The sequence below is a fragment of the Nestor notabilis genome, unplaced genomic scaffold (genome assembly GCF_000696875.1).
Source record: "Nestor notabilis isolate BGI_N333 unplaced genomic scaffold, ASM69687v1 scaffold15917, whole genome shotgun sequence".
Lineage (NCBI taxonomy): Eukaryota > Metazoa > Chordata > Aves > Psittaciformes > Psittacidae > Nestor > Nestor notabilis.
This window is the reverse complement of record NW_009938010.1, coordinates 18,979-42,871: the sequence shown is the minus strand read 5'-3', so window position 1 is coordinate 42,871 and position 23,893 is coordinate 18,979. Positions and strand designations below refer to the sequence as shown.

Here is a 23,893-nt window from a genome sequence, read left to right as displayed (position 1 = left end):
GCCCTCCTCGAGTTTCATGTTGAGAACTCCCTTGGGGTTTTTTTTGCCATGTTTGCTCATTCCTCTGGTGACTGAATTACTCATTTTCTTGACATTACACTTGAGACCCACTGAACACATCCTGGATAGGCGAAGTGGTGATAAAGCAGTAGGAGTCTCCTCTGAAGGAGCTCTGATCATGATTCCTTTCAGCAAGCATTTTATTCCTTATCTCACTATTTTGTCTGAAGTAGTCAATTAATGCAGCTTCTGAAGCAGCAACATCATGCAAACACTTTTGACTCCCTACTACCATGTACAGAGGAGCTTTGCACCCCAAGATCTAAGATCAAATCACAGATATAACCCGCTCACGCAAGTCTTGTCCTCCTTGTCCTTTTGCATGTGGGAGATGATAGAACAGATACAAATGGACTCCTCTTGCGTATGAAATTGCTGTCCAGGCAAAAGTATAAGGAGAGACAGGATATAAGAGAGGTCATAGGCACTGCTAACAAAAAGCCTCCAAGCTCACACTTGCTGAGTATATACGCACAATGAAATGTGCATATGGACAATCATTCAGAGAATCTGTAGTACATGGCTACTTATGCCAAATCACACACATGAAAGCATTAAGAGGAAATACAGCAGCATCAGAAAAACCAATCTGGAATGTACTTGGACTCAGTATATTACCTTTAAAGATTGCGCCTAACTTCTCCTATTTTTAGGTAATAGACAAGACACAGACTGTCAGAGACAAGTGCATTTTAGCCTTCAATGTTAGGATGGCCTGGCAAAATTCACACAAAATTTGATAACACAATTTCAACAGTGAATTCCAATTCTAGAACAGCAGAAATCACCACCTGTAGAAGCTTCCTTTCTCCACAGACTCCTTTCTCCATGTGCTCAGAACAGGCACATAACAACCTCAGGCAGTCAAAGCAAGCAAACATGAGACTCACACAGTGGGTTAAAACCACAAATAAAGCTTAATATAACAGAACTTTCCTCAGCAGTGGTGTGTCCAATGCATGTTAGGCTATTGAACCACAACTATCAAAACTGAAGTTACAAAATGAAGTTACAGGGTGACTACCACTGGTTAACACAAAAAAATACCACAGAGAACCAGGTGAACAAACCAAAAGTTAATTTTCTTTTTATTACTAGTGAGCAATTCTCTGGTATGCTTGTCCTGGCCTCTTTCAAAGTTACCGAATGGGGCTTTTTTTGGCCATACTGGAAATCAAAATATTTCTGATTGTTCATAAGCTCCAAAATGACTTTCCAAACATCAAAATGACAACAGAAAACAAGGATCACCTGAAGTATATTCATATGTTTGAGTTTATATTATGTACAGGTAGGGAATTCTAGAAATAGAAACTTAGACATCTTTGAGTCCTTCCATGTCTAATTCATTAGTACATGTAGAGAGTAAACAGAAAGGACATCTGAGCATCGTTTATGAAATGTGTGTTTGCAAAGTATTTACAGACTGTTTTCTCTCAAGCTGCAAAGCTTCTACTGGTGTTAAAGAAAAGCACTTTTAATATGCAAGCCAGCTTCTGGACTGTTGGTGTTCTTCCCTTCCCCCCCACCCCCCGCTCCACTTCCTCTGAAGAACACATCAGAGCTAAATACAGCAAGGAACAAGGTGTCCTAGGGCTTCTATCGGTAATGATCTCCAAAGTGCTTGAGTGATCTGTTATGAATGCAGTCAGAGCTTAGCTGCTTTTCAGAGTGGGGAAAAAGAAAGACAAATGAATTCTTGGTATTTTCTAATGAATGACGGAAAAAATGGGAGAGGAAAAATAAAAACATACGTATCAGATGTTTTAGTTTTTATGAAGTTATTCCACTGAATTACAAGTAAACTAATTTAACTGGTTTGAAAAAATCCACACATTGAGTGGAAACAAAAATTTGCTTATGGCTTCAGTAGGACAAAGAATACAGCAATGATAAAATATCAGCTGCCTCTTACCTGCTTGCATATGCACAAATATTATCTACCAGTGGAAGATTCTTTAGAGCTGCTTCTACTTTGCCAAGAGAAACATATTCTCCTGCCTGAAGCTTTACAAGATCTTTTTTACGATCTATTGAAGAAAAACAGGAATTAAATGTTAATTCTAGAAGACTTTAGACATTGATTTTATACTTTTCTGAAATGTATGTATAAAAGCCAAAAGGTGACTCACATTTGGTGAATGTATCAGAAACATTTAATACTAGGTTTCCAGGCTTTGCATTTTATCAATCTTTCCCTCACATAAAAATGAGACATGCTTCAGTTCTGTGCCATTTTGTGACTTTAGAAAAGCACTTCCTGTGTGACAGCACTGTTATGCGAATGGAAGACTATTAGGACTATTGGAAAACCTGTGTTTGGCTGAAAACACATTTTGTGCTGTCTGGTCCAGATGCTTACGGCAAGAGATGCAGTATTTGGTGACATTTTGTTATTTGTTCCCAGGCTAAATCCGTATTCAAAGAGCAACTGTCACCTGTAACTTGAAACACAACAATAGGAACTGAAACTTAAGCCCAAATTACTTATCTTATTGCACACAGCCCAAAGGCAGCAAAAGTCACCAGGATAAGGTGGGTAAGGGGGCCTTACCCACCCAGCTGTGAGGGCAACCAGGAGTACCTCTCCTTTACTACGTATTTTGATGCTGCTTTGTGCAGTCAGGCATGGTAGTTTTGCAGCTGACTGGTCTGACCAGTGCAAAACAGCTGCAATGGGACTTAGGATTTTTCTGATACAATAAACCAAGTATGCTCAGTTTCCAGGATTAAAGAGCATCCTGAATCATCCACTGCCTTCAAGAGACACGCCTCGTAGTTTATATGGCACCATTTTTGTGCCTACAGGTGTCAAAGGATTATGAGCCTATCACAGGCGTACGTATAACACCTTTACCTCAGTATATTTTTCTCCTAGATATTAAAAAGAATTATAAGATTAGAAAAAGGCTTACTTAATTCCTGAGCACATATCATCAAAAGAGTCTTTTCAATGAATCAAATTCCAGTTACAAAATTATAAAATCTAAGGCAGCTCATCTATCTCAATTAGCCTACAATTAAGTCTCTAATACCTAGTCTCACTAACAGAGAGGAGTCAAGACTGTTCTAAAAAGGAAGAGTTGTTTCAAATATCAGCTTTTACAGCACACAGTCAAGTTACGTTAACATATCAGAATTTCCCTGGGATGCATGGTAGGGCTTTAGACTGCATGCCAAGAGATGGAGATTTTGGGGGGGGGGGAGTGGGGTAACTGCACTATTTAGCAGAATCAGAAAAGCATTCACCTGGATTTATTAACTCACCGATAATTTTCAGACATCCGTCTTGATGAAACTCTCCAATGTCACCCGTATGAAGCCACCTCTGCCCATTCTCATCAATAGAGAAATCTTTTTTGGTTCGTACTTCATTTTTGTAGTAGCCCACAGTCACATTTGGCCCTCCGATAAGAATCTCACCTCTAGGATATGGTTTATCAGTGTTGTAATACCCACCTAAAAGTACAGGTTAAGTTAACAAGAATTGAAATATATTCCAAAGCAAAAATTCCTATTATTTTTACAATTTAAATTCAGAACTAAACACTTTACTAAGTCCTTAAAACAAAGTTACCACTTGCCTAAATAGTTCACTTGCCTCTAGTTCAGTTTCAATTCTATGCAAACTTTCTGCCATGCTCTATAAGTTTTATACAAGCTTGAATAAGACCAAAAAAAACCCAAACAAAGCAAAAAACCAAAAACCCAAAGATAGATTTCACCTCATATTTTAATAAAGTAAAAGAAAAAAACCGATAAGGTTTCACATTAGCCCCAAACGCCTTTAAGCATTAAGTCTTTCTACTCTACAAAACATAAAAGCCTAAAGAGAAAGGAAATCACATAAATGCATTTCAAACTTCATTAAATATATTTTGTATAGCATTCTTTAAGTTTCCTTTCCATATGCCGATTTTAAGTGAATTTATTAATAAGAATATTATGAAGACTACTTTAATATGATTTAATGGCAACAGCAGGTATCATGCATGCACTTCGCTTGAAGTCTCCCATATCCAGCACCTGTAAGACACAACATACACAACCTGCACCCTGTCCTGCAAGAACACTAATCTAAATCAGAAAGATGCACAGGGCTGAATACACTTACACAATATGCATATATAATTACAGTGAATACAAGAAATAGTATAGCTAAAGAGAGCCATAACACAACCTAGGCAAAAGGCCATTCGCATTGATTATCTAGACGTTTTAAGTTCAAAAACCACTAAAGAATTTATTTTACCTTTTTTCTCTCCCAAGTTCAGACTTCTATAGGCAAAAGTAGCCTTTAAAAATTAAAATGCCGAGAAATAAGACTTCTAATTACTACTACTGAGCAAAGCCCAATAGAAAAATAGCTATATAAAGTTCTTATAAACACATTATAATTAAATCACATACAGAAATTCTCACCTTCTTCCCAGTTCATTAACTTGATTTCACAACAGACCAAAGGTGCTCCCACTCTCCCTGTAGTGTAGTCCCAAACTAAAATTTAAAAAAGCATTTTTCAGGGAAAATCAAACCAAACCAACAAAAAAACAGAGTAAAATAAAAAAGTTTTGTCATCATGCATCTTACTTAGTGAAAATTGTTATTTATTTCTAAACTTTTATTCATAGAACAAAAATTCCAAGAAAACCAATGGATCTATCAAGGTAATGCAGAGAAAATTCTTATCCCACAAAGACAATAGATTGCTGTATTTACAGATACCTCCAGTCATATCAACACAGCTTTGACAGTAAGCTATCCACATGGACCACACTTCGGAAGTGGCACAACAGGTTTAAACAGTGTTTGCTGCACTCTAACTTAAGTAGCAATATTTCATAACAATTCAGGGATTCTGTATTTTGATTCACTTTCCTGAAGTCTCCTTCCCAAACATTTCTGCATCTAGGCAGCTTCCTGAAAGAGCACCACTGGACACTCATCATTTGTACTACAGTTCCACTTTACTGAAACCATTAAGTTCTATGATATGAAATTAAAATCTGGTGCAGGCTTTTGCATTCCATTTTTTTATTTTCCTCAAGTCTCAATTTATTCGAGTTCAACTGCTAAGTGCAATAATACCAAGATCCCATTCACACTATTAAGGGTTTCTCTATTACAAATGAGAACATTTTTTATATGTAAGTCACCAGCTTTAGCACAATGTGTCAAAATTAGTACTCCTACTGCTTTACGCATTTATTATTATAGGTGATTCCCAGAATTCCCCAATTAATATTTGGTGGCATACACCAAATGAATAGACTGTCAAAGACGATACACACAGAGCACTCAGCATGGATCACAGCACTCAGTGGGATGCACTGACACCAACCTTCCATGATCGTTCCAGCTCCAGAGGATTCAGTTAGTCCATACCCCTGTCCTACAGGGCAACAGAAACAAATGTTCATAAACCGCTGAGTTGCTGCAGAGAGCGGAGCTCCTCCACAAAGCAGGATACGAATTTTTCCACCTAGCAGCATTCGTACTTTCCGGAAAATAAGGCTAAAATGCAAAGATACGAGTATGTATTTGTTGCTTAAAAACAAAACAAGAGACTACTTAATTTTGTATCTGAACTCAAAGTTTGCACCATCTTCAAATAAACTTCTATTGGTATTCAAGAAAAACTCTGAAGGAGCACACTGAAGTTTGAGAATACAAGATTTATGTTTCCACATTCTAATTTGAAGATGGTTTAAATGTTTTAAGACTGCAGATTTCTTAAGACAGTAAAATTCTGTGATTTTTCTCCTCAAAAATAATTTAAATAAGCTGTATAAATTTTACAATTATATTATCCTTTAGCTTATCTTTATTCTTAACTCAGTGAAGCTGGGAGTTGGACTCTATGATCCTTAAAGGTTTCTTCCAACTTCAAATATTATACCATTCGCTTCTGTGAAAGGGCAAAATCTAAAGTTAGCTATAGGAAGACTTCCCATCTTACCGAGGAATTGTCTAAGTCCATTACTAAACTTCTGATGAAAATAATGCAATGAACATAAACCTCCAATAATTTCAAGTTAAACAACACTCATTTAAATTCTATCAGTAGATATTTTAAAGCATCAAACTACTGAATTTACACTTTATTACAAACCTGTTCATGTTCAAAGCGTCAACAGTAAAACAAAGAAAAGAAAAAAAATCAAGTAGATAATGCTCATGTGGCAAGACTTTGATAAGCATTTTTTGGTGCCACTGAAAAATAAAACTAAGCTTACCTATCACAGAGTGGGGTAGTGTAACCTTTGGAAATCTGTTCCATCTTGTAGTTGTAGGCCAATATAAACAGATTCCGCTGGAAAGTAGTCATTTCATTTACTTTATTCATGACGTTTTTGTAGATCCGATCCATAATTTCCTAGTTACATAAAAAGACTAACTTTAACTCACAGAAACCCTGAATTTAGTACAAAAAGGAAACATGATCTAGAAATTCCAGTACATTTCAGACGACAACCTACTCCCAGGTTGTTTCCTCTTCCATTGCTGAGATAGCAAGATGTTCACAGAAACCAGGAAATCAAACATTTGAGCAGGAGTACCAGTCAACCCCAAGCTGCCTGCAGCCAATTATCTTTATTCCACTCATTTGCACATATTCTTCGTTTGTATAATGAAGAATAGATGACTACTTAAAATGGCAACCTAATCCCCGCAATTTAAACTTTGAAAAATATTGAAATTTGTATGATGAATGTTTACCTCCAACATAACTGCCAAAAATATTATTTTAAACTAGCTTTACATCAAAAGTTCTTTTTTATTTAAACGATCATTGTGTTGATTTTGTTGTTAAAAAATTGGATTATATTTTAAAAAAACATAAACCCCATATTTAAATATTTATCCTTCAGTTACTTACCGGGACAGCCGCCATTAGGGTTGGCTTAAGTGTAGTAACATCACCTTTGCTTCCTTTCTTTATTTTAGAGGACTAAAGCGAAGAACATATTTATTAGCAGACACATTCAAGATGTTAAACAAGACAAACAAAACGACATAGCACATCTTTCAAACAATCATTTTCATTTAAATTACATTTTAACAACTACTCCAGAGTCCCCGTCATAACCACCAACACCCTGTTTTCATGAATTGCAGAAGAGATCTGTTGCAGTATTTTTTAAGTTATATTACAAAGATCTGACTTCAGTAATAATTTATGTTTCGGTTTGGGTTTTTTTAGTGTAAGTGCTTACACCTACAACGTACCTGGTCAGCTAGTGTCTGAGGTGAAGAGTAACCAATTCGGCATCCATGAGACAGACACACAAGCTCAGCACTCAGCTCCAGAACATGGGCAAGAGGCAAATAGCCAATATAGATATCTTTTTCCCTGTAATGAATTTTAGAAAATAGGTTTATGCTGTACCATCTGAGTCCTCAGATAAGTCATTAAGCAAAATTTATACAGACCTTACTGCAGAACTAAAGAAACTGGAAAAGTGCCTTGAGAATATATTTCAAATATGGGTTTTGCTTAAAAAGTTGCATACTACATACTATAGGTTAAAGGCACGAACAAAGTGTGATGTTTACTCATCACAAGACAATCAACTGTTGCAAAGGCAACTCCGTGGACAAGATGAAAAACTGCACCAAACAGAAAGAAACCACTAGTGCAAGGCAGCCTCACGCACTTCTGTGTCCCCGTCTTGCCCACATACAGAAATTGAGAGAACAAACAGCACACGTAGTCATGTCATTTAATGCGCTACTGGAAGATGCTCAGACATCAGTGCATACTATGATGTGTCCCAGACGAAGTAATATAAAGTAGTTATCTCTTACACAGTAATCAATCTAAAAGAATATGCAACTACGTGACTACTTTATTTGCTGGTAAGCAACCACTGGTACATACCCCAGATTTGGAATCCTCTCAGCCATTCCAGTTATCCCAGCAATTATGTTGCAATGGGAGATCATAACTCCTTTGGGAACTCCTGTGGATCCACTTGTGTACATGATCACTGCAACATCAGAGGGCACAGGCCTGGCCTGCTGTTTGTTTCCTGTAATTTGTATTAAAAGAAGAGAATGTATAATGTGTGGAGAGCCTGTAAGACTAGGAGACCTGATACGCTGATTTCAGCAGTCACTGCAACATAATACTACATGACTACTACTATTACATTTTGCTTTCAGTTAAAAAGATTGTGGTTAAGCTTAAGTGTCTTCACAAAGAGTATGAACTTTTTTGTATTAGCTAAGCTAATACATTGTCCTACTCTATCATGACAACACTTTTTCTATTAATCTTCCCATCTTCCTGCAGAGGAGAGAAAAAAGGTGAGAAGCTTTGGCATCTCCAAAATGCCACTGAGCTTCAACATCCTCAGGAAGATAGGCTGCACTGGTTCCACACTGCCCCAGTGTTAATCCCCACATACAAAGCTAGTTCCTCCTGTGCTCCCTGGCAGGGGAACACCACACTGCCTCATTTGCAGCAACACCTGAAGCAAGGCACTGCTGAGCCAATATGAGGCCCAATTTCTATAAATATTTAAAGTCTGTTCAACAGCTTTAATAGGATTAAAGTGTTTTTAAAATGCTTGCTCTGAGAGCAAGAAAATATGAAAATAAATGTGTTTATTCAGAGGAAAAACTGCAAAATCACAGAATGGTTTAGGTTGGAAGGGACCTTAAAGATCATCTATCCCCTGCCATGGGTAAGGACACCTTCCACTAGGCCAGGTTGCTCAAAGCTCCATCGAACCTGTTACTTTGATAGGATGAATTAAGAGAAGAGCAAGAATAAAGGCGGAATAACCATGACAGCATTTTCAAAGCAAGATTTGCTTGACGGTTCTTTGCAGTAAAAAGATTACTTTGTTTTCTTTCTCGGAGTTTTGTAGAAAGACCAAGTAAGATGCTGCAGATAATGTTGGAATGGAGTTGAGAAGTAAAGTTAGCCTCCCTACCATGCTCATTCACTAGCAGATTAGGAAGTCTAAAAGAGCAGAAAGTTTATGTGGCAAGAAACAACCAAGCACATTATCTTCTGTATCACGCCAAGTGTATGTTGTTTTCTTGAACTGCAATGAGCAATACATGTAGCACACCACACGTACTGAACGAGAAGAGTGAAAACATTTAATTTTCCACTCCCTGAACCCTGTCCATCCTGCAAGATAAACACCACAGAGGAAAATAAAGGCATAAGCAGCAGCTCATATATTTAATATAATGTTAATTGAACATGCTTGACCATGTTTTTTTAAAAAAATGTTTTTAAAAACCAATGTTTTTTTAAAAAAAAAAAAAATCATTGTAGTATTCCACAGTTTATGAACGGTAAACGTGACTAAAGATAATGTTTTTATTATAGTGCATAGTATGTGTTATTTAGAAGACCAGTGAATGAGGGATTAGACCTTTTTACACGGCACGTAGATTAACAAATCTCATGGAACTAATGAACTACAGCTATAATCTTTTATATTGGTGGTGTCTGAAATAGTTTTGAGGGTGCATGAAACGGGTAAAAAAAAAAAAAAAAAAAAAAAAAAAAAAAAGAGAGAAAACCATCTTTTAAAGAAATTGAGAGGTCATGATGTTGGAAGCAAAAACTGCCATTCCCCCGAGTTTCAACAGCACAATGAATACCCACCCACACCACTCCCAAAACAAAATTCAATTCAACATTCATGTGCCTTCAGTGGTTAAAAGATTCTGAAAACATGAAGAATAAGACCAGAAGAAAACAACTGTTGAATATGATATCTTAAGATACTAGGTTTATCGGCAATTCAGAGCCAAGAATGTAAGTTTGTTATAATAATAGTTAAAAAAACCTTCTGAAATCTTGAATTTTAAGTGTTACATAGATTGGAAATAGATTAAGAGATGTACATAGTAGATTAATGCTTTCAGAATGCAATAAAAGTGACCAAGTTCTATCAGATTTAAATGGCTATTTTACATTTTGTTATTCGTGAGTTTAACAAAACTTAATGGTAGGAAATTACTAATGTATTTTGCTGTCAAATGCACAATAGTATTCTCTGTGTGCTCTGAACAAGCTGGTTTTAATATGTCTGATCATAAGAATGCTTTCCAAGTTTCTATCCTGGCCTAAATGCTTATCCCAAAAATTCTTCTCCGTTGTGGAGAAAACTGTTATTATTAAACCCATGTTACTCTGTCAAAACCAAACCAAAACAAACTCCCCCCATACACCCCAAAATCCAACCACAGCCAAGCCAAAAATCCCCACAGATTTCATTTAAAGAAAAAGCAGATGATAAAAGGTTAATCACTGCATCATTTTTTGAGATCTGCAGTTTCACCACATTTACTCAGCAGGGTCAAAGTAGGACAACAAATGAGATGTCTAAATAGAAAGAAGAGATAACCTACCAGTATCTGCCTTGGCCCCCATAGCTTGCACAGAAGCCATAGTATGAACAATGACACCCTTGGGAAACTCTGACCATGTTGTTGGTTTGCCATCTACTGTAATAATATGTCGCAGCAGTGGAACTTGAGAAACAATTTCCTGTGGAAATGAACATGTGTTCATAAAAGATACATGAGGCTTATGCCAACAAGAGAGGAAAAAAACCCAAAACAAACTACAAAAAACCCCACTACACTAGCGTATATGTTAAAAAAACAATACTGATATGAATTATCTGAGGATTTAGACTACCAGAGGATGAACTTGTCTAAGCTTTGTCTAGCTCAAATGGCTGCAAAGCTTAAAACTTTCCACATTTAGATTTGCAGAACTGACTGAACTTTCCACTTACAAGTCCAAAAACTTTTCCAACCATTTACTGATCTCGGTCTTATTTCAAGACAAGCCCACAAATAAGACTGCAATGACTTGTAGAGATAATTGACTTTCCACTCTCACAGAACACAGAGAAACTGGCAACACTGAGCTCACCATAATTCTTACGTTGCTCCTTGATTACTATGCTATTTAAAATTAGCAACAGCTAGCAAAAATACAGAAAATTATTAATTAGGCACTAGTTAAGCATTTCAAGCAAAATATGAGTTCTAAACCATTTATCAGTGTCCTAGTGGAAGAGGAGATGATTATCATCTCAAGCAGAAGAAATATATTCTCTTTCTGCAAGCTGACATAAATGTGCATTGTATATAAACTCTCATTCTAGCAACTTAACTTAAAAAAGGTTTGGGAAAGTCTTATTCAAAGTTCAGCAATAGCGCATGGTTTTTCATTAAAACAACTCCCTTATGCGAAAGGTCTAGTTCCCCCAAAACACATGATGATGAAATCCACGCAGATGAATTGATCCACTTGTGTATTCAATCTGGGTCAGCAAGTTAAAAAAGTTTTTTGACTGTTAAAATGTTCAGCAAGTTCTTCCCTGCACTATAAAACAGCTCTAACTCTTCAAGTTCACATCTTTAGATTAAAGAGCCATTCTCTGCTGGGAAAAGATCCAACAATAATCAGGCAGATGATCACATTTAGCTATTCATATACAGTTTACACATTTTTATGTTCTTCCCATTTGCTTCAACTGTTAAATTTATAGGGGCTAAATCCACACAGAAACCATAGCAGTTTCTTGTAAAGGTGTTATTCCAGGCAGCACTGCAGCTGTACAAGAGTTATTAGGAGCCTAAATCCCTAAAATGAAGGCTATCATTTTTTTCTGTACATGAAGACAGATATATAAATCTTATTCTAAAAGATGTGTCTCCCCTACAGAGAGGCAATAAATCCTTGTTTTGTACAATGGAACCAGGCCTTTTAACAATAATGAACAGATACAGTGGAAAGAGAGAGATACCAGTTTCCTGACCTTCAGTTTTGTTTGCATCAATTCTTTACTGGTAATGATGGTGGTCACCTCCGTTTCATTCAGCCCATGTACTATTGCTGGGCCTCCCAGAGTAGCATACAGTGTAACAACTGGAAGAGAAAATGGGGATAAAAATGGTGAATCTCTATGTTACACCTTCAAGTGTATCTTACAATAAAGGGCTGAGATTAACCTATTCTAAATTAAGCAATACAGTAAACATTTGGCCCAAACAAAAAAAACCAAAAAAACAAAACAAACCACACCACCAAAAAAAACCCCAAACCCACAAATCTAAGAAACACACACAGACACACAAAAAAATACAAAACAAACAAACCACCCCACCATATAGCATGAATTTAAATACAGCATTAACTTTCAGTTACTCTGAGAAGGAATAAAGAACAACCATTGTCTATACAAGTGTTTACTATTTTTCAAGGTCTAACCACAGGTACCAAAACCACATTACCCTATGTAATTCTCTTCTAGATCTCTTCTTGTACCTTCATGGCTTTGACCACTTTAAAAGTAGGCATCTGTTCTCAGTTTAATACACTGTTTAACAGTCCTCTTATGTACAGATTTCATTTATGTGACTTTTCAGAATTCACATGCTTTGTTACTAACCTTTTACAATTGACTAATAAAAAAAATTACTGTAATATTGCAATACCTGTCATCAGCAGGTTAATTCTCATACTCTAATAAACCTGCTCCCATCTGTTTGTAACAACATAATAAAGGTTTAATCATCACAATCATTAGACATTGAACTGACATCATGAGAATATAGAATAGCAAGGAAATAAAATATTTAGGAAATTGACTACTAGAAACCCCATTTCCTGTATTTAAGGACAGCTCATTAGCTATATAGTGTTAAACAACGACTTCATATTAACAACTTAAAAATTGTATTTAATTCCCTACCATTGTTATGGGAACTGAATGAGAAAAGACTGTAAAAGACTGGAGACTAAAAAGGCAGCTCAAAGAGGAAGAGAGGTATTGCTCTTAAAAACAATATAAATCCCCCATTTTCCAAGCAGCCTGTTAAACAGGGGCATCTCAAGAAATCTGTAAGGTAAATCATCACAATCATTAATAACTACAACATCAGCGTTGGAGGGTTTGTCACATTAAGTATCTGAGGGTTTTTTTGTATTTTAGCCCGGACCTAGCTGAATAATTAAACAACATAATTACTAAAACAAGACACTCACTGTATGTTAGGGCTAGAACTATACTACGTTCACTGCAACAAAAATTAAAAGTAAATCAAATCAAACTCTGTCGTATTCTAAGATTTGAAATCCAGGGAGTTACAAACCCAGTGCAGTGTACCAAGGAAGAACTCAAAAGCAGTTTTCTTACACAGACAAGTTGACCTCCCCTTATTTTTCCCTTGTTAAAACAGTCCATCATAGTTCAGAACTGTTGCAGGGCAAATGCACATGCACTGTGTTTTCTTTAATTTGGTGGGAGCAAAGTCCAGAAGAGTGCCTCTACTAGTTCCCACGAGCTCTCTCTACTTACTGCAGTGACCCCTGTTATATAAACATCTAGCAGAAATTCAGCTTCCCCAAGCCAACAAGCACAACCAAGACAACACGCCGCCCGGAAAGAAAAGCACAATCTCTGAAACAACCATTTATGTAGCTAATTACTCATCTACATCAAGGACAACTTAGAGCTATAGGACAGAGCCAAAGAGGACTATGCCATTTATATGATGGTGTACTGATGTCATGGAGAGAAAAAAAAAACAACTGAGCAATGACTGATCTGTGAAATTCTTGCTTCTCCACATTGGCACGTAAAACTTTTTCAGGCAAATCTGAAAGTTTAGGTAATTTTTTTTCTCCCCTTGTTCTCTTAAAAACTTATCAAGAACATTATCTTTTGTGTTCATCTTTACACATGCAATAGCATGAGTCTTTGATACCTGAACTTCTACTAGGAATACTGGTCCAAAAAAAAAAAAAAAAAAAAATCAAAAAAGAAACTCTCAGCCTCACTAAATTTGTCAGCTAATACACAAAAACAAAGCCATGCCCTAAAGAAACAAACAGAACTTTTGCCACTTATTTCACTGTAACCAAAATGTTACACTGAGTATTACAGCATCTATCACATATCACAAATAAAAAAGCAAAATGTACCTTCAAACGCTTCAGCCAAATCAATTCTGACAAAACCACTTCTGCTCAAGCCTCTGGAAGGCATGATTGAAAAATGAAACATAACCTTTCCTATTTATCTCATTATTTGGTTATGCACTCAGGTGTTTTATCTGCCTACACTAGTGAAGAGCTCTTCACACACATGAAGAGATACTTTGGAAGAAAACCTGTTTTCATGTTAGCACTTTTTTTTTCTTTTTGAACTAGCAATCCCGCTCTACCTCCTGAAATACAAGACTTAGCTAGCTTCAAACAGGGTCAAATTTACAATCAAGCAAGTACTTAGAATCATAATACCAATTCTTTGTGCAAGTAATCTATAAGACAAAAATTACTTTCCCCATTTAATTCTGTAGTACAAAAGGCATTCTCTCCAGCACTACTACACATGAAGCAGATGAACCTGCCCTCTTGACAACAGTTCTGGGCACATACCATCAAATTTAACACATTTCACATTCGGAAAGAATGTCACAAGACTACCACAGCAGCTAGCTGTTGCGAAACTTGTAAGATGAAAATGCTACTATAAGTCATTTAGCAATGTCTTGCCACACTACTTCTTCAACGTCATCTGAATTTTATAATTCATTCAGCAAACTGACTGTGAACACTGCACGATAATATCATCATCTGCCAATACTCAAGTCAGCCAAGTTCACACAAGATGACATAGAGCTTAGATGAGACAGTGTGCTGAAGCACGTCTCAGTAAGGGAATTTAAAACATTAATCCAACAAACCCAAAACCATATGCATACCATTCCGCACATGACATCCATCCACTATCTCAGATACATTTTTCCCTTCAAATTATAAAACCTTCGTAGGATTTCTAAGTGTACTGCACTTCCAAAGTAAAAATAATTGATACAAGCCTTTGCATTTTATTCCCAGAACAGTCACTAGGCATCTAACAGATCCCAGAAGTGCTAAGAGGGAACTGACACGTTGTATGAAGAGGCATGTAGTTTAAAAGCAACACGGGCATCTCATCCAAGAACAGTCTGTGCAGATCTCTGCTCTGGTAGACAAGTCAGAAGCTGTCACTCAGTGAAGAAGGAACCAAAAATATCACTGAATTTAGGCTGGAAGGCACCTGGGAAGATCACATGCATAATACAGTTCATTACAGCAGAGTGCTCAAGGCCATGGCCTAGCGTGAGGCATCCCTGCCCATTGCAGGGGGGTTGGAAAGGTCTTAAGGTCCTTTCCAATCCTAACCATTCTATGATTGTATCTCCAAGCATGGAGATTACCATAACCACTCAGAAGTTTGTCTTACTGTCTAGTCAAGTTTTCCCGTGTTTCAACTTGTGCCTGTTGCCTCCAGCCTTACCAAACCACACCTTGAGCAGACTCTGGCTTCACCTTCTCAGTATGCTCCTATTAGATAGCTTTATTTAAATGAAAACTGCTACATACTCATGAAAACATGGATTCTCAAATTGAAACATGCTCATAGCAGACAGGGACCATTTAAGATTCTTAGGCTTGCTTCCAAAATCTGAAAAAAGTCTAACTGACATGTATCTTTAGTGTAGGTAGGTAGTAAATCAGTAATTTCTCCACATCTGGCTTCCACAGCCCATCTCTTACCAAAGGAGAAGTGTGGTATGGGAGGGAAGAGGCCAAAGCCTGTAAGGAACAGTAGCTTCTAGAGTGTCCTTTGAGGAAAGTGAGAAATGTGCCCCTGGGAGCACCACAGAATGCAGCCAGGCTGGCCTTATAGTTAGGTGAATGACATACTACATGGAGTGATGATGAAACAGACATTTGAAAACAATTTGTATTTCAAATTGAGATCAGCACTCAATAGATTTCTCAGTAAGAACAACAGGCCCAACCAAAATCAAACCTGAAGAACTGACAAAATACCCAGTTAAAACAAAACTTACACATGAAGGTTTCACATCAACTCTTGAAACTGAGTCAATGAATTCATGTGTGATTTTTGTTTGTTTTTAGACGCTCAGGAATCTGTACTGATTTCAGACTAAAGGAAAATAAATCTCTCAAATTCATTAAGCAAGTTACACTTACTGAAACCATACTCCATCCGCACACAAATACAGGTTTCTGCTCAATAAAGCAAAACACTACAAAGTACAGTCTCTACCCTACACAGCATTTTTTTATTTGTATTTTTAAATATTCTACATAAAATCTATATAAAGTTTTCTTAGTATATGAAATAAAAGATTTATTTTCAGATTGTGTTGCAAGATCAAGACATAATTTTAGGAAAGATGCATACTTACGCTGGTAGTTGCACATAAAGCAGGCTTGTGCTGCAATCATCCACTCAGCTCTAGTCTCACAAAAGATAGCAATGTTAGTCTTTGGTTGCTGACCCAATACTGCTAAGCCATTTCCAAAATTAACAGCTTTAATGTATACATCTTCATATGAAAGCCAGGTGTACTTGCCAAGGATGACCTAATAAGAATAATAAATTCAGCTTAGAAAACGAAAATCCTTAACACATGTCCAACTCCATCCACACGAAGAAACCACAGATGTTTGAAGTAGTACTTGCTTGAATTGTAACAGCAGTTTACTCAAGATAATGAATAATATTCTTGCCAAAAACTGCAGGGACTGTGTAAGTTCCAACACAAATACTGCAATAGCTCCACATATGTTATCACCTCAGTTGCTATTTTCACATTAGGAAAGCACATGCTTCCCACTGTATTTAGTAGTTACAGAACCCTTTGAAAGGCCATAGTTATCAAACCCATATGGCTTTAGTTTTTACAAAGGTTTATTTTAAGCAAAGAGCAACAACCACTAGCTAGTACAATTCATTTTCTATATTTGCTTTCTTGGATACTTGGGCTACAATTCTCCTACACAGATATGATATTTAGGTGTTCATTCTTATCAAAAAACAAAAACAAAAAAAAAAATCAAGCATGAAACAAGAAGAAAGGGAAACTGGAATACAGAAAGCAGTATATCAATGGGTCTTCAGTCAGAAATTGTGAAATACCTTTCCCTTTGTTCCAGAATGAATGTCAGGGGTGGAAGAGGAGTAATCTTCTTGCCCTGTTTACCGTTAAACAAAAGTGGGACAGAAGACTAGACTGGAAACTACTGGCAAATCTCAGTACTAAGAAGTCATGTGGAAAACATTAAGCAATCTTGGTTTTCGTCTATATGGGAAAGCTGGTGCACTACAAAACTGGATTTGAAATTACAGGTCACTATCCATCAAATTTTTTTTATGTGTGCACTTGCACCTTGCAGTACTATATTCTTACTGAGTGACAGGATTTCTTTGAGGATATCAGAGATGTTTTCATAAACAGATGGAGTATGAAGATGTTTTACACTGAAATCCAGACTATATTACACCATACTCATCTAGTTATACAAGCACCTTGGCAATTTTGAAAAATAAAATTTTTATTAGTCAAGTACTTCAGGCATTTCATTTGCCTACATAGCATTAGTAATAAATGCAAGCAAACACTAGGAAGAAAAAAAAAAAAGCTAAAAAGCAAACCTTCTCCTCCTCTCCCATTCTGTTTTCAGCATTTCATTTATCAACTTTAAATTTAAATCTTGTGGACTGTAAAATCTAACAACTTTGTGGCATGTAACTGCATTTCTAACAAGTCTGTACTTCCACATCCACTTCTGTAATAAAACAAATTTGAAAATCAACCTCCAAAGGAAAATAACATCTAATAGATTCCTTTCATCAAAACACTTTTTCAAACTGCTGAAGTTTGCTATTGGGCAACTGAGTTGTACCTACTACAGCCGTGCTGCATATTTCTCATTAACCTACATGTTTAGCAGGACAAACCTTTCTTAACTGAGGACAGGTATATGTGCAGCTGCTTAGAAAATTCACAAATGTTTTCATGGGAAAATATAATTCTACAAACATGAAAAACAATACTTGCCAATAATAGCAATACTTAGCGATTCTACCAGAAAACAAAACATTTCTCACACAAATAGCTCAGGTTTTCCTATTTTATTCACAGCAGCTCAGCTTCATGGGCAAATAGGCTGTTCCAGAGCCAAAAACCTTCCTGGAGAAGAAAGATTACACTAAATTTCTCTGCTGTAACCAGTGACAGAATCACAGCAGAATTGCAGCACTGCAGGGCAGAGGGCTCACACCACAACTACACAAAGCTACAGTCCCCACAAAGAGAAGGACCTGGGAGTTCCTTTCAGTTTCAACACGCTAAGATATTTCTGGTATGGAAAACTTTTACTGCTTCCAAAGAAAACACTGTTCCTTTTCCTGTCCATCCAAATTTCAGTAATTTCAAATTATAATTCTAATTTGGGTCATTTTTCCTCCCAAATACAGTATTTTTGGCAGACTTGGGAATTCCTGACAAGCTCATCAGTTAAAAACAATTTATAGCAGTGAATGGGTGACACCCTTTCCACCATTATACTCTACCTACAGTATGGCCTCAGGGACACTGCTGTCAAATAATTAGGCCAAGAAATACAAGCAGATTCCTGTTACTGTTTCTGGCAAGTTTACCAATCCGTAAATAAGGAGGTTATGGTAATTTCCACCATTCACAATGTAATTCACCAAGGTAGGAATAATAAATCAATAAACAGTCAAAAATGGATCTTTCTGAATAACACTTGTGATTCTTTTTTTTCCCTTTTTTATTCTGTTAAATAATTTATCCTGATTGCTTAAGCACATCTGATATAAAGTAGTGGTGCTTTCCTTTCTGAAAAGGTTAGAAAATACACAGGAAGTACAGCAGTGTTCTAATTATTTTTATATAGAGAGAAACATATTTCTGAAGAACACTGACATGTGAAAATAGATGAGAAAACCTTTTTCAACGCAGCTTTTTTGAGTTTTACTTTTCCTACTGCCTTCGATATATTTAAATTCCTCCCCATGCCCAACATTTCCTCTCTAGTCCCTTCCTATGACATATTAATATACTGCCTATGTCCGTATGACCCCTTCTTCTGCTTCTTTAGTAGGACACAGAGCCAGTTATGGTTTCTCTCATCCTTCCTTATGTTTCAGTATGCCTCCAAATCCAGCTCCTTAGCCCTTCCCTCAGTAGCTTTCGCTAATATTTCCCAATGCACAATTTCTACTGTAAACAACCGTTAAGACTGATGTCAAGTGCCATAATCTTTTAAACATTCACACACACTTAATTTTATGACTCTCAGAACTTATTTCTGCTAGATAACGACTTACGCATGTAAAGAAAGCAACTCCAAGAGTTTGCAAGAGAAGGGCCCAAGGACTCAAAATTATTGAGAACTGATTAAACAGACATATAAACCCAAACACTAGATCAGGAGACCTCCAAACGCTTATGTCGAAATGCTACATTAACTAGGAAAACACTGCCCTCTAGTGCACCCGCTTTTAAACACACTTCAACTGCAAGTTATTAAAAAATTTGAGTTGCCTATTTAACAGATTGGAAAATGCTCTTGAATACCAGTACTGTATTAGCATTTGGAAATCCAGCAAAGTATAGACACTGAACACTTGCTACACAGTGAACATGTATTTAATCTTGATTTTAGGGCAACCACATTCAAATTTTTAGCATGAAGGTGTCATACAATATTCTCAAAAAGCTGATGGTACATGCAGAGTCATTGAACTACCTGATCCCAGTTACCTTTCAAGGTCTTCCTAAAAGTAGTTTATAAGACTTGAAGAACCTTGACTACAATTTCAAAATCAGTGATCATGAATTGTATACATTTCTTCGAAGAAAATACATTAAAAATAATACAAAGGAAGTTATTTGAAAATGTCTATTTTTTAGCTTTTTCACATAAAAACATGGACTGCAGCTGAACACTTCCGAAATCACCACCCTAAAATATTATTTACCATTATAGCACCATGTGTTTTTCAACATCATAAGCTACTCTTCTATTGCTCACTCACTCATCATGGCAAGAACCTTCCTGCCACTTCACAGTAAAAGTTTCAGTTTCAGCTATAATGAATAATGTTCTGAATGTCCAAATGCTTGCCCAGGTGCTTTACTGTCTCACATTAAGTCTCACAAGCTTTAGGCAAATCACTTTCACTTAGCAAAATCCTGCTTAGTTTTCCCTACTATGTCTTATTATGTTCACATTAATTCTGTTCTTGCTCACAAGAACAGAATTTGTTCTGTTTTTAAAACAGAACAAAACCAGCCAACCCTAAAACCAACACCATTACCCCCCAGAAAAACACACACACAAAGCAAAATCCACATACAATGTAAAAGCAAGCACGTGACAATATAAACTGTAACTAAGATGACACAAAATAATTAACCAAAGGAAGTTCATCTTTTGGACATCATAAAGTTTAAGCTCTGCTTAAATTATTTTTCCGATTAACTACATCTTAATCACTGAAGTATCTTCAACATTATTTTATCCTGACTTATACACGTATTTTATGAGATTGGTATTATTATGCTCTCCAATTGCATTAAGGGAGATTACAGAAGGAAACAGGAAAAAACTAACTACACATGAAATATTATAAAACACAAAATGACCAAAAGCAAGTATGTATATTTTATTAACATCCATGAAGTGCTGCTACTTTGGCAACTACAAAGGAATAAAATCTTTTGAACACTACAGTACCATAAAATCTCAAGAAATTACACAGTATCTGGGATATCACTGTTCTCAGAATAAATTAATGTAGTATCTGTTCTTAAAGATGCTCAGTATCTTGCTTTAAATAATTTTAGCTAGAAGCATGAGCACATTTAGCTCTCCTAAGAACAGAAGCTTAATATTTTACTTGAGATATATACTTACTCTATTAACGAATCATTAAATAGGCTAATCTAGCCTACTGCAATTTGCACACAGACACATCTTCTAATAGGTAATGTAACTCAGTACATGGATCTACATTCAGATCTGCCCCTGACTCACAGATGAGCTCAGAAAAACACATCGATCATTCCCACTGTGTTCTACTTCTGAAAGGGAAAAAATAATTAACAAATTTGCAATTCCTGTAAAGTATTGAAATTATACATATTTTATCTAAGAACTAAATTGTTGTGTACCTTTTTGAAAAGTCATACCAAATAAACTTCAATAAGTTGCCTTTAGTAAAATAAACCGGGCAATAAAAAGATGCATGATATCAAAGACAAAAATCATAGGAAAAGAACCCTGACATTTAGAACCAACAAGGTATCTTGTGAAATTTTCCAAGTTTCTTCACTTGCTAGAACATGTTAGGAGATATTAAGAAACACTGTATTCTTTAATGGGAAAAACATAATTAAAAGTAGACTTATGTGATAATGCCACAGCTTGGAACAAAACACGAGGGCAAGCACAGCAATCAACCATAATAAACTGTTACAACAAGCTTACACAAAATCACCAAACTTAGGTAATTTCTGAGTCTAAATACTTTGAAACAAAGTAATTTAAGTAGGTCACACCAACATTCTTCAGCTTTCCAATATTCAGAACACTCTGCTTGCATAATGGAAAAGGCTAAAACTCCCAAGTTCTTAAGCCTTGCATTACTAATTATGTTTAAAAAACAGAGCACAGATCACAAGCAGCCAAAATTCTGATTTGTGCTCAGAAGCACACTTTATATAACATGAACTTTGTTTGTTTATGGGGCAATGACAGAGCAAAACATATATCAGGAAAGATGACATGTACCCATTTCTCCCAGCATTTCCTTCATACTGCAAACTTAACTCCATAGCTGGGAGGAAGTTTCACTAACAAAGCTTCTATAAAGACTTAGAACTGAACTTGTCATACGTGATATTCTACTCCCACATCACAATTAAAACCAGCAGTATTTAATGAATTCTTTATTATATGAAGAGGTAAGTTTTCCTTCTGCAGGAAAACTAATCTTAACTAAAAATTGTGTTTACAGCATATAGTTAACAACTTCTAACAAAGAAATGCAGACCTTTAACACATATCTGCACATTTACATGTATCCTGTTAATGGTATCTTGACTTGCTTCTTCAGACAAAAGTGCACTTTTAAATGCCTCTGAACAAATACAAAGCAGCAACTGACAATTCAGGCCCAAATTTAAGACTGTGCAAAGCCAGTCCCTTGAAACAACAGAGTGCTACATTGAAATTACATCTCTCTCACACACACACCCCCCATGGTTGCAGATTAGCAGAGTACTAGTTCACCTTAAAGAAGATTGTAAGGGAAAAAGGACTCTTTCAACTGAAGTCTGTGCAATCCTTTTCCAAATAAAAATTTCATTTAAGCCCTGAATTCACAGAGCAGTACAGTAAATCCTTAAATTACACTTAAATTTACTGGAAAGGCACATCTGAGTATAGGCACCTAGTAATTTTTCTGTATTTATCTGATTATAGTTCAGAATAACACAAAGGGAGACTTGTTTTTTCATCCACCCAGAAGGAAAACTTTAAAGCCAGTTATATCATCAGCTGAATAGTAAAAGCAAATACCTAAAACACATTTACATTTTCTCTTTGTCTAAAACCATACAAAAAGGATATCTACTCCAGAACACAAAAAGGAGGTTTAGATTTGGTTTAAATGTCGAGTAATGAAAGGTTGGGAATTAGGTAAATTAATTCTTTTTATCACTACGTACTCTAAATAGAGAAACTTGTTTTTTCCCCAGGTGCACTTTACTTGACTAGAAACATTGCAAGAGAAAGTAAACATGCTTTGAGACAATTCTTGAAGGCAGACTGCAAAAAAATAACTTACCTTTTTAAAAACCTTTCCTGATGGCTGGATTTCATCTTCCTCTTTTAGGATTTCACGTGTTCCCAAGAGCTTTTTGTCCTTAAATTTAGTTTTAGCATATTTAAAAACTTTGTCAAGTGTATCGCACCCAGGATATAAAACTGAAGCTAAGCAATGTAGACTGTTAACAGATCTGTATGCACTCCCAGGCTTGTTGTTCACAGGTTTAGCTTTAACCTGTTTGGCTTTTGCTATAGCCTGCCTTGATCCTGAAAATATGTACCACGGAATGTATGTTACAAAGGAGTACACCAAAATTATAAAGTTTATAAACTGTAGAAGAATAGGGTTGATATTATGCTTCAACTTCATTTTGTCTGCTTGCGAAGGTTACAAGGAAGAATTCAGAAACATGGACCGATTAGACAGGGATCCAAAAAGATCTGAAAAGAGAAGAGAGAATGTTAGCTGTTGGCAGGGGGCTTATTTTCAAACATATCATTACAATCGGTATCCCAGTAGGTCTTTTTACGCAGAAATCATGCTGGAAGTCTTAACACAATGAAACAAAATACCAATAGATCTTTAAGGTCCCTTCCAATCCAAACCATTCTGCAAGTCTATGATGATACATTTGAGAAGTTACTTGAGTGAAGCATAAAGTGCATTTACAGTTCGTTTTGCTCTTATGCACAGAACATTGATATTTGTAACTGCTGACGAACTCACCACTGCAGAAATTCACACTCAACCACATGACAAGAGTCCTTGTTTTCCATAAAGATTTTAATTTTTTAAATTTTTTTTTTAATCTTTTAGATAGATGGCATAGTTTCTTAACTCCAAGGTAGAACACGTTAGAAAGTTCCATCATTGTGGTGTTTGGTAAGATAAATGATGCTCTAAAAAATATTGAATATCCTGGCATCATCGGGACCTTAGAAAAAGTTACTCTTCTCTTCATAGTGCTGTTGTGAGGATTTTGGGGATATTTCCAACCTATTTTCCAGTATTTACTAAATATTAGTTAACTTTTTCTCATGTATTCATGTATTTACATAATAAAGATGCCCACTGCATACTGGTACTTGGACTGGAAGCGTAGTACTGACAGGAAGTCCATA

The 23,893-nt window shown here is 36.1% G+C and overlaps 1 protein-coding gene across 1 annotated transcript in view; it reads right to left on the bottom strand.

Moving 5' to 3' along the window:
* ACSL3 (acyl-CoA synthetase long-chain family member 3) overlaps positions 1 to 23,212 on the bottom strand; it is a 28,653-nt gene extending 5,441 nt beyond the window's left edge. The window contains exons 1-12 of the mRNA XM_010019118.1: positions 22,791 to 23,212; positions 16,315 to 16,492; positions 11,865 to 11,974; positions 10,441 to 10,579; positions 7,943 to 8,093; positions 7,291 to 7,414; positions 6,941 to 7,012; positions 6,297 to 6,436; positions 5,402 to 5,574; positions 4,483 to 4,557; positions 3,328 to 3,519; positions 1,976 to 2,090 (exon numbers count right to left, since the gene is read on the bottom strand). Of these exons, the coding sequence (XP_010017420.1) occupies positions 1,976 to 2,090; positions 3,328 to 3,519; positions 4,483 to 4,557; positions 5,402 to 5,574; positions 6,297 to 6,436; positions 6,941 to 7,012; positions 7,291 to 7,414; positions 7,943 to 8,093; positions 10,441 to 10,579; positions 11,865 to 11,974; positions 16,315 to 16,492; positions 22,791 to 23,141 (1,820 nt within the window). The 5' untranslated portion in view covers positions 23,142 to 23,212. The remainder of the gene's footprint in view (positions 1 to 1,975; positions 2,091 to 3,327; positions 3,520 to 4,482; positions 4,558 to 5,401; positions 5,575 to 6,296; positions 6,437 to 6,940; positions 7,013 to 7,290; positions 7,415 to 7,942; positions 8,094 to 10,440; positions 10,580 to 11,864; positions 11,975 to 16,314; positions 16,493 to 22,790) is intronic.
* Between the last annotated feature and the right edge of the window lie 681 nt (positions 23,213 to 23,893).